General features: G+C 37.7%; 1 protein-coding gene across 5 annotated transcripts in view; it reads right to left on the bottom strand.

Moving 5' to 3' along the window:
* Positions 1-333: 333 nt before the first annotated feature.
* The window catches only part of LOC127652852 (inactive rhomboid protein 1), a 74513-nt gene continuing 55955 nt past the window's right edge, over positions 334-18891 (bottom strand). For 2 of the 5 annotated variants that reach the window (XM_052139264.1, XM_052139262.1), the window contains 15 exons: positions 16281-16494; positions 14847-15053; positions 13881-14003; positions 13515-13675; positions 12862-13113; positions 12654-12765; positions 12483-12557; positions 11681-11842; positions 11478-11578; positions 11330-11393; positions 9043-9137; positions 8847-8922; positions 7772-7872; positions 3238-3391; positions 334-1348 (listed from right to left, as the gene is read on the bottom strand). In XM_052139264.1, the coding sequence (XP_051995224.1) occupies positions 929-1348; positions 3238-3391; positions 7772-7872; positions 8847-8922; positions 9043-9137; positions 11330-11393; positions 11478-11578; positions 11681-11842; positions 12483-12557; positions 12654-12765; positions 12862-13113; positions 13515-13675; positions 13881-14003; positions 14847-15053; positions 16281-16494 (2317 nt within the window). In that variant the 3' untranslated portion in view covers positions 334-928. Of the gene's footprint in view, positions 1349-3237; positions 3392-7771; positions 7873-8846; positions 8923-9042; positions 9138-11329; positions 11394-11477; positions 11843-12482; positions 12558-12653; positions 12766-12861; positions 13114-13514; positions 13676-13880; positions 14004-14846; positions 15054-16280; positions 16495-17147; positions 17258-18891 lie in introns of those variants that run through there. The other 3 variants (XM_052139263.1, XM_052139261.1, XM_052139265.1) reach the window with 2 other exon arrangements.

An 18891-nucleotide genomic window follows, 5' to 3' on the forward strand; every position in this document is an offset into this window, starting at 1 on the left:
TACGCAGGGTAACACGGGTTTAAAATTTTATAAAATATTATAATTTTTTATATTCCAGGTTTTCCATGACTGTGGGAGCCCTGTACGTTTCCCAAACTGCACTATAAAAACTGGTAACCTGTGATTGTTACTTCAAGGATCAATTTCTACTTCAGTTAAACCATAAACATTACTTTCGTTGGTGTAACCCATTTAGACAGGTAAAACATTTTTAAATCGAATAAAACGTTACCACATGAAGCAATTTATAGGTTACCTCACAAAACATTAGAGTGGAAAGGACATGGTAGACATGACAAAAAAAAAAAAATAAGACAAAAGTCAGAGGTGCAAGTTGTTTTTAGTTGTATTTTGTAACAAGTGAATATTTTGGGTAGCTAAAACACTACCCTTTCATAATCAACCATTACTTCATTTGAAGTAACACAATGAAAGAATATCATTTGAATGCTCAATGTGTAATGGAAATATGGCAGTAGTAGGAACATTTATCAAGGCACCAAAGGTACAGATTTTTGTTTGTCCCTGGATTCTGAGTTTGACAAAAAAAAAGTCAAACCTACCCCTGACATGCTAAAACATAAAAAGTACAACAATCAAACTGGAGAACACGTGTTTTCCATTTGCTGTACAAGTGCTTTCATTATGACACTGTCTTCTGAGACTGTAGTGTAAATAAATTTTTGGTGCGAGGGTGACCCTGTTTTTGCATGATTATCAGACACCCTATCAACAGACTACATTAAACTTTTTCTGCGCATTAAAAATCATTGTTCCAACTTGAGTAAAAAATAGCACAAGCATACTGTCCAAGTTCACAGAAAGGGCTTCATTTGGGAGACAAAGTGCAACTGGATACACAGGGCATTGGTAGTTGCAGATCAACAACCAATCAAATCACTCTATTCCTGAAGCCCCGCCTCCCCTTTCAATGGAGGTGCGCATTAAGGTCGTACTTCTCACAGAACTTGTCGGTGAAAGGAATGCAGGTGAGCAGCTCGCACCACTCACACTTGATTGGATACACGTAGAAGAGCACCACGAGTCCGGCGAACAGACCCACGAACACAACTATGAAGATAATGATCTGGCAGCGTTTGCGGTACATGTCCATGCGGCCGAAACTGATGTAGGGTAGGAAGGTGAAGGAGAGGAAGAAGCCCGAGATGAAGCCGCTGATGTGGGCAAAATTATCGATCCAGGGCAACAAGCCGAAGGCAAACAGAAAGAGCACCACACACAGTAGCTTAGTGAAGGCCCGCCAAGGCTGAGCCAGAATTTGCCAACTCTGAATTAGCTCTACAAACAGACAGGCCAGGATGCCAAACTGAGAGCCAGCTGGACCCACCTAGAGAGACAGTAAAAGGGGGTATAAAGCAAAGTTAGAGCGAACATGGAATGTATATCACATCAGTGCCATACAGTAGGTAGTTACAGTAATGTATGCAACAAGGTTGAGCAAAATTCTGAATTTAAGAATTGCTGTGCTTTCAATTCATGAGTTGGAATTTGAATTGGCTACAAATTGCAGTTCAACACAGTCACACAACAGAGGAATTTCAATGGTCCAACACAAGTTTAAATTTGGACTAATTATACATATTTATTCCTTATAATGTATATAGAATTTTTTTTTTAACTGATTAGATATATTTTTCTAAACTAAATTCAATACTATAAAAATAATAATTTTCATTCCAACACAAAATGCCCACCACCTGTTTTTAGATAGAATGAAAATTCATTAAAATACATAAAGATGCATTAAATAAAGGTTGACATTGAAATTTAAATCTATTGATTATATATATATATATGAGTAAATGACAGAATTCTGGGAAATTAATGAGATAGTTCAACCAAAAATGAAAATTCTCTCCCAGATGTGTATGACTTTTTTTCTTCTGCTGAGCACAAATTAAGATTTTTTTTAAGGAATCTTTTATTAATTTTATATTATTGGAATTTGTATTATATAATGTTGGAATATTTGTATTTATTTTACCAAATTATGAAAAAAACTGTTAAAATATTATTTAATAGTGTGCATTTAGTATACATAAAATGTTAGCTGTGTATTAGCATTAGGAAGACAAATGATGTGGCCTTTTATTTCAAATACATTAAAAATGTCTGTAACACTTTAAAATAAGGTTACGTGTATTAGTTCATGTATTTAGCAGCGTTCACACTGCCAGCGACAAGCAGTGACAAAACGACCGCATCTCATTCATTTTCAATGAGAGCTGGCGACTTCTGGCAACATGAGCGGCGACGACCGTTGGCGACCGGATGTGGGCGTGTCCAGCGATGCAACAAATTTGAATAATGTTTAATTTGATGCAAATAAAGAGCGACTTTCGCGAGCGACAGCCAATATGAGAGAAGATGGTAGAGCTCACGTGATCCTAATATTTTAATAATAATATTAATTTTAAAGAAACAGTGCTGTTTAGACTCTCCATACATACCACTATCGACCTAACCGCCAGCCACTGGCGACATGTAGCGACAAAGTAGGTCTCATGAAGTAACAATGCACAATCTATTTTATTTACAGCATTGATTAATCTTAGTTCATGTTAGTTAATAAAAATACAATTGTTTATTGTTAGTTCATAATGCATTTACTAATGTTAGCACGTACAATTTTTAAAAAAAATGTATAACTATGTTGAAATGAACATTAACCAAGATTAATAAATGCTGTAAAAGCAATGTTAGTTGTCAGTTCATGTTAACAAATATAACCTTATTGTAAAGTGTTACCAAAATGTCCTTTCAATCTCTGTCATATCCTCTGTGCGATTCCATTAAAAACAAATTTTTTTTTAAGATGTGCTTGAAACTACACTGTGGTGGTTATTTTCATAACTTTTATAAAAAAATAAAAAATAAAACAACAAATCTCCTGTGATGCAAGTAACAGGACTGTATACTGTTGGAGAGAGTGAACTGTGAAAATATTTGAACATGATTTTACTTTCTAGAAACCCACATTGCTAAAAGTGTCCAAAGTTGAAGAACCATATATAAGTAGATAGGCTACTAAAGAATGAAATGCATTAAAACTAAAATTTAAAGTTACAGGATATTTTCTTAAAATGGCAAATTCTGCATATTTTCTTTCTCAGATTGATTTCAAATTCAACTGGAATTTTAAATACATGCTCAATGTAATTCTGAATGGTGTACAACCCTGAATACAGTATCTAAAAGTGTGGAAGCAGTGAGCACCTCAGCTCTGTAGGGGAGGAAGATGGCACTAGCCAGATTTCCTGTGATACCACTCAGGATATAGATGATTGATATCCGTAGCCACCCAGCCAACTTCTCCAGGTCTCGAAGAATGGTCATCTGAAAACATACCGACACCAGGCAATGCAGAATCCTGTTTTGAACAGAGATGGGGACAGAAAGAACATTTCAAGCATGCTTCTAAACTGCGCTGAAACATTTATAGATTTGAATGCATATTTTTTAATTCCAAACACACTTTCTGACATTGTCACAGATGCCATAAACATCCCCCTTACAGAAGATACAATGTTACATTTCCACAGTCTATGACATATTTACAATACTGTCAGTTGCTTCATAAAATGTGGTTAGAGTCTCAACAAATATTGTTATAATGAAATATATTTCAGTTTAATGGCCACCAAACCTGAATAAATCAGAATCAGAATCAGCTTTATGGACAAGTATGCTTACACATACAAGTAATTTGTCTTGGTGACAGAAGCTTCCAGTCAACAACAATACAAACAATACCAAAAACAGCAGCAAGACATAGGTAATTAAAAACCAAAAAGAACAAAAAATAAATAATTATACATATACGTACATACACTCACCTTCATACATACCCACATACACACAGGTAGTGTAAATCTAATACAATCTGTTATATAAAGAACAAAAACCTGTATATTATGTACAGAGCAATGTAAGTAATGGCAGAAGTGGATATGTTGGATAATATAAATTAAAATTAAAATTAAACTGTGTATTGCACATAATTATTGCTCAATGGGGCAGTTTTAATTGTTCATTAGATGGATGGCCTGGGGGAAAAACTGTTCCTGTGTCTGACGGTTCTGGTGTTCAGAGCTCTGAAGCGCCGGCCAGAAGGCAACAGTTCAAAAAGGTAGTGGGCAGGGTGAGTGGGGTCCAGAGTGATTTTACCAGCCTTTTTCCTCACTCTGGAAGTGTATAGTTCTTGAAGGGGGCAACCAATAATCCTCTCAGCAGACCGAACTGTCCTTTGTAGTCTTCTGATGTCTGATTTCGTAGCTGCACCAAACCAGACAGTTATTGAAGTGCAGAGGACAGACTCAATGACTGCTGAGTAGAACTGTATCAGCAGCACTAAACAATGTAACATTTGTACATTTTCTTAAGAAAACGTGAGTGGTGCTGGATCCACTATGCTAGGGTGTTGTGGGTGGTTGCCAGCGAGTTTCAAGGAAACTCTGGGTGGATTCTTGGGTGTTCTGGATGGTTGCTTGCTGTCCCAGGTCAAAAGAGCTCACCAACATATCCCTATGATACGATATTCTAGTAACCTAGATATGCCCTTTGTCACTTCTTTAATATAATATCTTTCACCAGGTGAAAATCACAAATCTGATTCCATCATAAAGTCTTAGCACACCTCTCCTCAAAAAGCCATACAATTTAAAAAGGCTTAAAAAGGCGCTATATAAGTGCAGTTCATTTACCATTTTGAGGTATCATTCATGTCTGTAGCACAAAAGGATGGGTTATGCAATGATGTTTCAAATGGTATGAGCTATAGTAATAATGATGCTTGCGTCAGCAGGCACCATGTACAAACCAATCTCAGAATGTTCAATAGCTTGTCAAAGTGTGTGACAGTCTACTGAGCCTTCTTAAGAAAGTGCATCTCTCTCTGAGCAGCTCAGGGGAGCAGCACTCTCTTTAATTGATACTACAGATCACACTGGGCAAAATAGTCAGCTTTTTCTTAAACCAGATTATCTGATAATATGTGTCAGATTTTACAGCACCTGAAACATACTGAAGTGCAGCACGGAATAGTAAATAGTACGTAATAGTAAATTGTATTGATCACAGACAAGAAAATGTCGATAAGCAAATTAACATGTGTGCAATAAATAATATACACAATTATGAGTTAAATGATTAACGCAATTAATAATGTCCCCTGACCCATTGGTACATTTCGTAATAAAAGTACATATTTTATTACTAGATAAGCAACTCCAGCTTGATATACATACATGTATTTTTCCAAGCCACGTAAGCAGGGGGCAGTCAGCACGCCTCAACAAACCTGTCCTAAGTGTCTTAAACATGCAGTGTTTAAGATGCTAAAAACCAATGAGATACATCTGTCTGACGCACATGTACATAGAACTATAATTAAACAAAAATTCTGCTGGAACGCAAGAATGCATCCTGTGAGAACATGACAACATGACAAATTGCACAATGGATTGCTGGCGACTGTAGGCTTGTTCAATGATATGGGAATAAAACTAACAGTATATTGTCTTCTAAAGCTCCTTTTTGTATTGTCCAATGATTGCTTTACTCATCTTCCACAATACTGCATTATATTTAATATCTGAATATCTAAATAAGTATATTTACTATTGGACCTACATATTATTTTACTTTGAATTATTATATTGACATACTGAATCTATTGTAATTCATAAAAATATATAATAATTCAATATGTTTATTTGGGGGCCTTTCTCAGCAAACAATTACATATGCGATTAATTGTTATTAATTTGATTGGTTACAATTATGATGTAATTAATTGCATGACATGCTGAATAACTATTCTATTTTGCATATAGAAAATGAAGCCTATTTTTAGGGCAATTAAGACATGGATATTCTCATAACTACAATTTTAAAACAATTATATATCATTTAAATAAGTATTTATATATCATAGTAGAACTCCCTGGCAACTGCCTTTAATTTTTTCATTGGAAATCAATTTGACATTTGTCTTATTTGTCTATTATTAATTTGGGGTTCAATATAAACAAGACATTTTCTTGACATTACCACACGCCACATTGAGATCGAGAACTGCCGTCACTGGTGTGTGAATGTTTGTGTGAATGGGTGAATGAGTCAACAGTGTAAAGCGCTTTGAATACCGATAAGGTTAAAAAGGCGCGATATAAGTGCAGACCATTTACCAACCACTAATCTCGACCACAAGTAGGTTACCCCATGTGACTCTACCCTCCCTAGCAACCGGGCCAATTTGGTTGCTTAGGAGATCTGGCTGGAGTCACTCAGCACACCCTGGATTCGAACTCGCGACTCCAGGGGTGGTAGACAGCGTCTATACTCGCTGAGCTACCCAGACCCCCGGCTCATGAGATATTAAATTATACAACAGTTAGTTGTGTCAGAAATGCAGAGATAATTTTGAAACCTCAATTTGTACGTTGAGAAGAGACAAACATTCAACATGGCAGAGGAGTTTACGTTTTCCGTGTCGATGTCTAAATAAGAGTTCCCCAAGAAATATACAAGAAAGAAACTGGTGTCCTACGTTTTTCTCCCCACAACAAAACACTTGAACATATTCCTTATTGCAAATTCAAAGCAGGAATTAGGATCATTCCAATGGCAGCATCACTTCACGATCGATTGATTGATTACTACATCACAGCTGAGGAATAGAGTTAAATTCACAGAGTCAGCATTACTGTTCACCACTGCTTGCAGGTAATCGCACATGCTCAATCGCTCTCTCTCTCTCTCTCTCTCTCTGACACACATCTTTATTTCTACAATAACTTGTTAGAAACAGCCAAGCTGTCTTTACTATTTCTAAAGTGACACTTTCTAATTAGTAACGAAGGCTTGGATGCATTTTTTCGAACTATGGCAGATCCTGATCCATAGTGTAAATGGAATGGAATGCTTCTTGGTTTTCCCCCAATTATTTATTTACTTGTCTGTTGAACTGTTGTTAAAAAGCAATATGACACTTGCAGTCATGCTGTTTTGTCCGTATATCAGCATATATCAGCTGTGTTTACCTTTGGCGATTGGTCTGTCCAGCCGCGCTGATATACGGCCATAACAGCACAGTTGCGAGTGTCATATTACTTTGTTTACACGGCTCTCTGGAATACTCGATTCTGATTGGTCAATGGCACAATCTAGCCATCTGAGTAACAACCGCACCTATGTGGATTAAGTCACATCAGACCCGGTTATCTTGGCGTTGCGATTCATCTTTCCAACTTCTCGGATTGCCCTTTGAACTCAAGTAAGATAATAAAATAATTTCAATATTTCATATCCATTTACTTATTTATTTGGCAAGTAGTCTTGTAATAACCTGGATAATGAGCAGTCAGGCAGTCATTATTTATAAAATAAACACCAACAGATTTTCAAACCAGAGGTGGAATTTAAGCTGTTCAGCGATTTCTTATCACATAATAACAAAATTTCAACGCATATCAATATTTCATGTTGATTTCTTTATTTGATTAGTAGCCGTGTAATAAGCTGGATAATGTATAGTCAGTTGGTTATTGAAAAATATCCTGATTACCCTGTTAGTGTTTATTTTGCAATAACTGTTTGACTGTGCATTTTCCCTTACTTAAAGCATGCGAATGATCAGTGTACTTTTTTTTTTTATTTAGCTCTTGGTGTGAATAGACCTTTTGACTATGTTTTGTTTCGATCTTGGTGTGAACGAGCCATAAGATCTCCATCCACTTCAGTCACTCACCCAGCATGTAGGAAGAGAGAGAGCCAGAGGCGGTAGAACTGATCTGGGACCTCTGGGTTCAGGAATGGAAGGAGGCCACACACATCATCCATACAGTGCACCTGGCAGACATTTCTTAAGATTAGAGAACCTCCAAAAATCTCAAAAAAACAAACATCTTAAGTATACATCTTGAAATAATTAATTGTGTTTTCAACCTTCAGACTTTGGTATTTAACACACTTTAGCACTAAGTTTTAAGGTAAAATCCCAGACGCTGCCAGGCAATCAAAGTGTGCCCTCTCAGATGAAAACGGATTTGGCCAGTGCCGAAGAGATTAGCATGGCAACCTTCATGGTGATTATGGAGCACTTAGTGGAAGGTAGAATTATCTTTCTTCTATTCATGCAGCTTCATTAGCCTAGTGGGGAGTGAGTCATAAAAATAGGTGAAACGTTCAGGCCAGAGAGCTTTACACTCGGTTGTGACCTGAACTGATCTTGGAAGGTTACCTCTATAAAAGAACTGTCAAAAATTACAATTAACTGTTTATTTTGATAGAAACATTTATCTGTCTGTATGTTTATCAGTTTATTAAGCTGAACAATTTATTTAATGATTAGAGACCGATATTTACATTTATGCCTTTGGCAGATGCTTTTATCCAAAGTGATTAAAGTGCAGTTATTACAGGGACAATCCCCCCAGAGCAACCTGGAGTTAAGTGCCTTGCTCAAGGACACAATGGTGGTGGATTTGGGGATCGAACCAGCGACCTTCTGATTAACAGTTATGTGCTTTAGCCACTACGCAACCACCACTCGATATGATCAAGTCGATTATTTGGCCAATTAGTATAAATGTGGTAGTTGTCCTTGTGTCGGTTTCAAAATCTAAAAACAACTTTGTCAATGGATAATAAATTTTTTGTAATCAAATTGTATAAAATAAATACAATTTAAATAAATGACCACACAAGGGGTGGGGGTACGTATTAAACTTTGAGGAATTCTGCAGGCACAGATTCCATGCAGACCAACTCATAATAATATCTCTTCTATAAATTACTAGACTTCTCTGGTAACTACTGCTTACTTGGGAACAAAGTGTTGCCTCTTCATGGAAGTATCCTTTCATGAAGTCACAGTACTCTCTGGAGGTGATTTCACACCTGCAAAGATAACCAAAAAACCCACATACCCTCTGAAAATATGCACAACTGTGTATTCATGTCCACTAAACAAGTGCAGGTAAATTGGCTGTTTGATGGAGTAAGACAGTTGGTCCTCACCTCCCCTTAGTGCTGATGCAACAAGGCCGGCCGGTGATAGTACAGTCAATATGAGGCAGATTTGTGTGGTTCCCCGAATTATATTTGGTGCAGATCTGTAATATTTGTTCAAAGTTATGGCAACGTATAGCAAACAGACTCTTACAAAAAAGGGTTTCACTTTATTTTACAGTACATGTAATTTCAGTCTACTTCGTGTACAGCCGTGGCCAGAAGTATTGGCAGTGACATAAACTTAGTGTTTCGCAAAATGTTCTGCTTCAATTGTTGTGGTGTTGATTCACATTGTTTCTAGATTATTGTGCAGAGTGATCAGATGAATTTTAAATAATTGCAAAAAGCTTCATTGGCCAAAAGAAATAACTTTATCACAAAAACCCAAATTTCACTGGCACAAAATGACCAGCTAACATCATTACACTTATCATATCAGCAGCACCTGGGAAAAATGAGGTGAAATCAATCTATCATTCTGATTGGATTATAAGAGCAGACTGTTTGCTATAAAAGGAGGGAAGAAGTGCTTCCAATCATTGTGTTCTTGTTCGCAATAGTTACCTCTAAAGGAAGACGTGCAGCCATCATCGCTTTGCATTAAAATGGTCTCACATATAAGGAAATTGCTGCAAAGAATATTGCACCTGAAAGAACCATTTACCGGATCATCAAGAACTTCAAGGAGAGAGGTTCAACTGCAGTGAAGAAGGCATCAGGACGTCCAAGATTGTCCAGCAAGTGCCAGGACCGTCTCCTCCTGAGGAGTCAGCTACGGAATCGTGTCACCACCAATGCAGAGCTTGCTCAATATTAGCAGCAGGTTGGTGTGAGTGCATCTGCACGCACAGTGAGGCGAAGTCTTTTGGGCAATGGCCTGGTGTCAAGAAGGGCAGCAAAGAAGCCACTTCTCTCCAAGAAAAACATCAAGGACAGACTGAAATTCTGCAGGAAGTACAAGGACAGCAGAAGACTGGTGCAAAGTTATTTTATCTGATGAAGCCCCCTTCTGACTGTTTGGGACATCTGGAAAATTGATAGTCCGGAGAAGAAAAGGTGAACGCTACCATGAGTCCTGTATCGTGCCAACAGTGAAGCATCCAGAGACGCAGCCATGAATAAAGAATGGTATCAAAACATCCTGCAAGAGCAACTTCTCCCAACGATCCAGGAGCAATTTGGTTATAATCCGTGCATTTTCCAGCATGATGGAGCACCATGTCACAAGGCAAGAGTGATAATGAAGTGGCTCGGAGATCATTACATTGAAATTCTGGATCCGTGGCCAGGCAACTCTCCTGATCTTAATCCCATAGAGAACCTGTGGTCAATCCTCAAAAGGTGAGTTGACAAGCAGAAGGCCACAAATTGTGATCAACTCTGAGAACTAATAAGGCAAGAATTGGATCACCATCAGTCAGGATTTGGCCCAGAAGCTGATATCCAGCATGCCAGAGCGAATTGCAGAGGTTATGAAGAACAAGGGTCAAGACTGTAAATATTGACTCTTTGCATATATTGAATGTTTTTGCCAATAAAAGACTTTAAAACTCATGAAATGCTTATCATTGTTTTCCAGTATACCATAGAGACATGTGAAAAAATAATCTACAAATACTGAAGCAGCAAACTTTGCAAAACACAAAATTGATGTCACTGCCAATACTTTTGGCCACAGCTGTATTTATCTAAGAAAGTCCTGAGTAATATTAAGTAACTACGTGTATTCATATGGGTTAAGGTTAGGGTTAGTACCTTGTAATATTTACTATAGTTGTTGTAATTATATAGTACATAAATGTAGAACAGTACTGTAATATAAAGTGCTACCCAAAAATGTACTGGGACAGTACCATGGTACAGCGATGGTAATACCATGGTTCTCTGATATATAAACTGCATGTCACTGAATAAAGTGCCCACAAACAAATAGCTGCATCATGGTCTTTGTCTACGTGCCTTAAGAACATATTTTAACATCTAATTCAGCATCTTTATGCCATCATGACCTTCGAAGTAACAATAAGTCATTTAAATAAATACCAGTAATTCACACATATGATATTAGTAAGTTAAATCATATTAATTCATTGTCTGAAGTAAATGGTTGTCTGTCAATTGAATGCATGTTGCATTGCACCACGACAGTGGAGAAGGGGTACAAAGTAACTCGAAGATACTATGAAGCTATCCCAGTTCATTTTCAGAAAATATAGTAATAAAATGGTACTCCTTTGGTATTGGAGAAGCTATAACTTGCAAATCAATGACTTTGATGCAATATATTACTTACTGGCCATTTGGTGATGTCATCAGGCCACTCATGAGGTGAAACCGAGGCTGGCTCTATACATGTCCTGCCAAAAAGCACTTTTGTTAGACACGATTGCTGTATAAAAAGATGAAGGTGAGTATCGAGTGATTTTGTAGTATTTCCTCACCTGGGGTCCTGATGACACACAGAGCCATATTGCCGGGGCTTCCCCTCCAGCTGGAGGACGCTGGGATGCTGAGGCCATTTTATCCACACAGCCAAAGTGCTCTGAAAAAAGAGAGAAAGATATAGAATGGTTAGTGGCCTGACATCTTCATGGTTGGGTGAAAAAATGTAAAACCTTGATAGTTTATGGATATTTGTACGTACAGAGCACTCTTCCTCTGAGGTCTGCAGACAGCCAGAGCGGTCGTTGCGCACACAGCAAGCTGAATTTCGCTCCAGATCCCGTTTTTGTTTTATAAGTTCATGTACCTGATGGTCCCTTCGCATACAAGGTGAGAATTTGGCTCCCAGGTGAATCAGAGCCTCCTGATAAGAAGAGGACAATGATGATGCCATATTATGCACTTGTTCCTTTACTAATCAAAACAGGAAATTTGTGCTGTTGAAATTAAAATCGGCATAGGCAGAGTTTCACTTTTGTGCTTGGGGGTTGGTGTTACACAATTAATGCAATTTTTAATATCTATATTTTTAATATATATTAAAAAAATGCATTTAAATAGATGTTTTTTATGTACAGAAATGGCAAAAATGTGCTTACACAAGAAAACAAGATGCACACTGTCATGACAACCACAAAGTGGTTCTGATACAGAATGTAAAAATGTAGCGAGAAGGGCAGATCATGGTGGCTCAAGACTAAAGTCACAGCACAAAGACAAAAATATAAAGCAAACAAGAGCGTTTTTAAATGGTAATCAGATAATACTTAAATCATATCCAGTGTTGGGTAAGTTACTTAAAATAATGAATCCACAACAAATTACAAGTTACTTCTCTAAAAATGTGCCCAGATTACTTTACTGATTACTTCATCTAAAAAAGTAATCACATTACTAATTATTTTACTTTTACATTACTTTCCAAATTACTTTTTGTAGCAAAGTTTTTGGTGTCACGCTCAAACTCCACCTATGCCCACAGATTTTAGCAAGAAACAACTCACCGAACTTGGTCCAATCCAAAAGTTCTCTTGTTGCACAAACTTGACATTTTCATAAACACCTTTATTTCTTAAAACCTTAAAGGAAAATAAATAAATACATTTAGTCAAACACCAGATGGTTATAAACAGGTATAGAACATGGAACATGAAGAATCTTAAGAATGCACTCACAGAATCAACCGTTTCATGCTGAGAGAAGCCCACTGGTGCAATGCCATAAATACACACCGCCAAAATAGTGATAAGTATGTGAACGAATGTTATCCAATATGTAAAGAAAGGCCTGAAAAACAACACAGAAAACAACATATCACCATTATCAGTGTCTCTGCAAATATTTGCAAGGTTTTAAAGGAATCAGTATAGGTGATTTTCATACCTGTGGTCATCCATGTCCTCTATCTGTTGTTTTACATAGCTGTCGATACGCTTGCGATATGTACGATTTGTCAGCTTTCCCACCATGCCCAATCCATATGGCCTTTTTTCTCTTGCAAAGAGCTTCTTGACTGGAACGCCAATGCGTTTGCCTCTTTTCTGGCCATTCACACTCACCACCTCCTGCTTCAGTCTGACTTTAGGGGGCACCTGTGTTCCCTCTTTAACCTTTCGCCAGCCACGCTCTAGAGGACTGTTTGAAAAATATGGACAGAACTATATGTATAGCATATACTGTATATATATCATATATAACCCTAGACTAATATCTTGGACTGGCCAATTATCTGGCTGATATTTTTGGCATTTTACAATTTGCCATTTGAGATTTGCCACACCACCAGTCCGATTAACAGAACTGTTCACTTCCCTTTGTGTCAGCTCTAAAATCTACCAACATACAACATCTACAATCAAGAAAGATGTCTATACCAAAAGCATCCATAAGCAACATCATTTGTAGAGCAGGCCACAATTTTCTGCTCAATGTTGGATTTTTTAAATCCCACCATGGATATATTGTGGTATAAACAATAAAGCACAATCTCTACTGGTCATCCAATGCCAAAAATATCCTTGTGGATTGAAACTCACAGCATTAAGTGACTCCTCTCTAATTCACTTTTGTCCAGTGCGCTGCCTGTGAGCTCAGACTCATCCAGCTGTTTGCTGTCTATGTCCCTCATGGTTGAGTCTGATGGAGACTCAAAAACCTCATCATGAAATGTGGACATCTCATCCTGCATCAGAACATCCTGATGCCCCAAAAGAATAAACACAATTTAGACACATTAGTAATTACAAAAAATAAACATGCGCTACATGGCCAAATATTTGAACACCCCCTTCTAGTGGAAAGCCTTCCCTGAAGAGTGAAAGCTGTTTTTAGTGGACCATCAATCCTATTGATGCCAATGGTTAAGAAATGAACTGTTGATGAGTTTAGTAGGTTTTGCTTACCCTAGCAAAGAAAGATGTATCCAGTTCATCTGGGAAGTCTACAACATCCTCCTCAATGAAGCTAGCAGGTGTGAAGCTACGTCTGTGAGCTCGTCTTAATGTACCGTCTCGCTGTGAGCGACCCTAGAGAATACACATGAACAACCACGTTATCAATCAGCACAGACTCCTGAGTAACACTGCATGAAACTGACAACAACACACAAAATATGACTATATACTTGGTATAAATACCTAAAATTATAATAAATGCAAAGAAAGTGTTGTGTGAACTTTGTTTTGTGCTAACCTGAATACCAGTTCTGTCTCCGACCTCTATTAGTTTCTCTTGAACTTAAATGGCTTCAGTTGACCCTTCGCTAAGCCCTGCATTAAAACGTAACTGATCAAGCTTAGCTCTTTTCTAAAGTAAGTCTATGGACACCCTGGGCCCTATTTTAAGAGGGCTGGGTCAAGCCTAATTTAATTCTGAGGTTCATTACAAATCTCATAAATATTAGTTTTTTCGTTTTGCTACAACAGTGATCATCAGGGACATCATTTGATATTCCACTGTATTCTTAGAGTTTGGACATGAACTTTATTACCACCTGCTGGTGGAATCTCCAAATTGCAAATGCAGGAATTCAGTTTAGATTTGTGCGGTCTTAGCTCAATTACCTATTTCTCAAGAAAGGAGCAAATTGTGCTATGCACCACTTCATTAACATACAAAACACCCCCAGTTGTGCGCATCCACCCACAGATAGTGCAAACGCTCCCACCCACACCCACTTGCCCTTTGCGCTGGCACCAAAACTGCATTTAGAATTACTGCTCTGATGAAAATTGGATAATACGTAGCGCATGTCTCTTCAAATCTTACAGTAAATCTTGTAAAGTGCTTGCTGTGGATCACAATATAACATATAACTATTATAATATATAACTTCGGTAAGTACATTACATACCCAGGGCTGTGCTCACCTTAACCAGTGCTGCAGCTGCTCTGAAGCTCATCTTGGCCACAGACTCACGTTTGCGTCTGCGAGGGATGCGGTTCAGGCCTGAGCGTGAGCTGGTGAAGGAGCAGAGGGACGCAGCGCCAGGCGTGATGGGAGTTTGAGGAACACTGTAGCCATCCACTTCTTCAACCATGCGAAATGCACGCCCTCGTGCCAGCGGGTCCACAATCTGAACAAAACCATATTAACGCATTGTTACTGTAGAAAGAGGAATTTTGATTGAAATAATCAATTGATGGTGATTTATCACAATCAGACGCAAGCATTAAGAAAACAAGTGCACACAAACACAAATCGCAAACGCACTACCAGTCGAGTGTGGACACACACTCCAGTTTGATCTAAAGGCTCATGCTTAAATGTATGAAATAAGCAAAAAATCAATTGTGCCTAAAAATGAATTTCTAATAAAAAATATTTTTTAATGGAACTTACAACTACAACATCTGTCTGGAAAAAGTATATTTCTTCATTGACGGCCATTCAAAAGTGTATTCTGATAAAATATTGTTTTTTTTGCATGCAATATACAAATTGTAAGTATTTCATTATATGATTAATATGGAAGCCCATTTCTGCCACATATAAAAAAAATAAAAAAAAGTGCTTTGGTAAATCAAAATTATAATTTTATGATAAAGTCATAATTATGAGATTAAAAACCTAATATTTACGAGATACTATTAATTATAAGATACTAAATCATAATAATGAAATTTCAAGTCAAGATTTTGAGATACTAAATCATAAATATGAGATTATTTTCTCATAATTATGAATTTTATCTCATAATTTTGAATTTTATCTACAATGTTGACTTTTTCATATCAAAATTATGGCTTAGCATCTCATTATTTTAACTTTTTATCTCATAATTTTCCCTTTTTATCTCAAAACTATGAATTAGTAACATAATTATGACTTTATATTTCATAGTTTTGACTTAGTATCATAAACACAACTTTTTGTCTAAAAATGTTGATTTAGTATCTCATAATTATGACATTTTAGACCCATAATTATGATTTTTAACATAAAATGATGCATGATGCAGTATCTCTATTTTTGTATGTGTCTTCCATATATTGCAGATGTCTTGTCTTTTTGGAAAGCTCTTAAAAGCATGAAATTGACCCCCCCCCCCACATACAGTACCCACATGTTCCAATTTCTGCTGCCTTTCACATCACAGCTCAGGATAGTCGGCATTGTCAGGACATCAGGAAAGTGATCATAACACAATATCCCATACTTCCATTTGTGTTATTTCATAGTATCAATGACTTCTAAAACATGTGCAATAACAGTATAACCACATAAGAATGAATAGGTGTGTCCAAATTTTTGACTGGCACTGCACACAAATCACACTGATGATGTGTGTAGTAATCTGTACCTTCTGCATGCCATGCTGTGATGAGTGTACGTATAGAGGTGGAGGTGTTTCTGTGCTGGTCAGAGAGATGTTGTCCTGGCTGGGCAGCTCCATCTCACGGATCACCTGAGGTTTCAGCTTGCCGTATCGCAGGCTGCAGTGCCGCAGGCTCTTCCTCTGCCATTTCTGTGTGGCGTCTCCGTCCTTACTGACCCCGAACCAGTCCGCCGTGCCCCTGAGAATGGTTAACAAAGTCTGTTTAGCTTCAGTACACTGATTTGGAGCCAGAGACCACATGCACATGTGATTCCTGACTCATTTTCATCCTTACTGCTTGCTTCATCTGAAAGACAATTTAACATGTCCTTGCACAATAACTGAACGCACTGCAATGGTAGTTTCCAGAGATGTGCATGAAAAACATTCCCAACTCCCAACTGTGTATAAATGACATTTAGGAAAGCTCGGTGAGGTAATTGTGACAAATTTCTAAGGAAACAGGGTAGGGACATGCCCAGACATGCTTCAGAGTAAATGTACTGGCATTGGCTAAAAGCAGGTCATACATACACACACAGAAAAATTATTAGCCTAATTTCCAACCTTTCTGCACAGCTATTTGGCTGTGCCATTAAATACACTAGGATCAAATATGATTTGTAGCCTCACGATATGACGGCAGACACATTTTGCAAGTTGAAATATGATTCATGTTCCAGTCAAAAAGCTAATTTGATACAATCATAATGTAAATACACTGAAAATTCAGCTAGATGTTCAGTAAACTACAGAAAACCACTTGTTATTATCACATATATTACGACATATTACAAAATAGTGTGATACCAGAGCAAATCAATAAGTACTGAATGGCTGTCAAAATGTTACCATGATCATGATCCAAGTCCAATCATAATTTGAGGCATCATTCATGTAGCACAAATGGTGAGAAGGGTATAGCTGCAGGCATTGCTCCAAAAAGGGCCATGAGCTCCAACTTGCCATTGAAGTTATAGAGAGCCCCAAACCTTACACTACCCTTAACAATGAGTGGAAGTGACACCCCCTTTTGGAGTTGGCACAACCCCCTTTTGGAGTAACCATGCCCACTTTAGGAGATTCCGCACCCATTTGGAGGTCTCCGGCCTGCAGCTATACCTACTTGCAAATGGTGCAGGCCAAGTTGTGCACCGACATATTTACAGTTAGAGGTTTAGAACAAAGCAACTATGGAATTTTCGTCGAAACAATGGTAGTGACAGTAACAGTGCATAAATAAAAATCATATTTTAGATCCACAAGTGAATTGAAAGTCACAACAAGCTCCTGTGGGGTTGAGTAGGTAGGATGTCCGATGCAAATTATACAGGCAATAATGTATGCATTTCCCATTGTATTGATTGTGGCCATAATCCATAAGATTCCTAATGCTTACTATCATCCTGACACATCATCAGTGTGCTTTAACGATACACATGGTTGGCCATAAATAGAACTCCTTGAACACCTGGAATCTAATCTAATCTCTTTTCACTTTCTGGCTAACTGTGGCTGTGACGTCCTGTCAACAAACACAACTCAAATTGCGGCTTAATCTATTTCAACTGAAGGGAAACAAATAAAACCTTCCATACTGGGCACAGTGTCAAACTCTGTAAAAAAAAATATATATGAATGTGCCGTGGGGTCATAAAGCAATTTTATGTATGAAGGTTTTATTGACAGGCTTGGAATGTTTCTGTGATAATAAGCTCAATTCAGTTGAGAAGAATGGCTACAATGAGCTGAGCTGAATATTTTTAGAGACAGTGAAAGTCTGTCAGTTTGCAACAGTATTGATAAGAATCCTTATTGTCTCTTTCAAAAGACTGAAGATAGGAGTTATGTAAAGCATGACAACTGAATTCAAACCCTTGGAAAGTAAACATTTGAAAAATATTCAATGGTTTTTGACAATGCTGCAAAATCATCCCATCCCATCCCAGGGCTGTAATCACCATATAGACATTACACATTGCCTTTAATATTCAGTATAAGCGGTCGTTCAACATGAGTTTTGCAATGGCCAGTTCTTAAACATTTACTTTGGTAACCCCAATCTTGAATATTTGGTTATATATCCTTGTCCTTATCAATCATGCATTGAGGTAGAATGTTACAAAAGACAGGTCTTTAACTGTGGAATGGTGAAATTAGGGTTGCCAACTGTCCCATATTTGTCAAGACATCCCCTATATTCAATTAGGTATAGCTGCAGGCTGGAGAACTCAAAACGGGGGGTGGGGGGAGCTTGTGACGTCACTTCCTCTCACAGCTCCCTATGTCTTAGCTGGCGATTTGGAGCTCCCGCCCCTTTTTGGTGCTCTGCCTGCAGCTATAGCCTTCTCCATATTTTTGCCGAAATAAAGATACAGAATGCCTATTGTCCCATATTTAATGCTTGTTTGGATGTGAAGTTGTTCTCAAACTTTTTAAACCCAAGGTTCATTTTAAATTATTTCAAGGCCTCTTTGAAGTGTGCTGAGGCCCCCTTTGGGTCCTAAATGACAATTACTTCTACTACAACTCTTAACAGCTAACCTGACTATCAATCTATGACGTGTGAATTATATTCCCTCGCCTTATGTGTCCT

The sequence above is a fragment of the Xyrauchen texanus genome, chromosome 12, assembly GCF_025860055.1.
Source record: "Xyrauchen texanus isolate HMW12.3.18 chromosome 12, RBS_HiC_50CHRs, whole genome shotgun sequence".
NCBI classification, from domain to species: Eukaryota; Metazoa; Chordata; class Actinopteri; order Cypriniformes; family Catostomidae; genus Xyrauchen; species Xyrauchen texanus.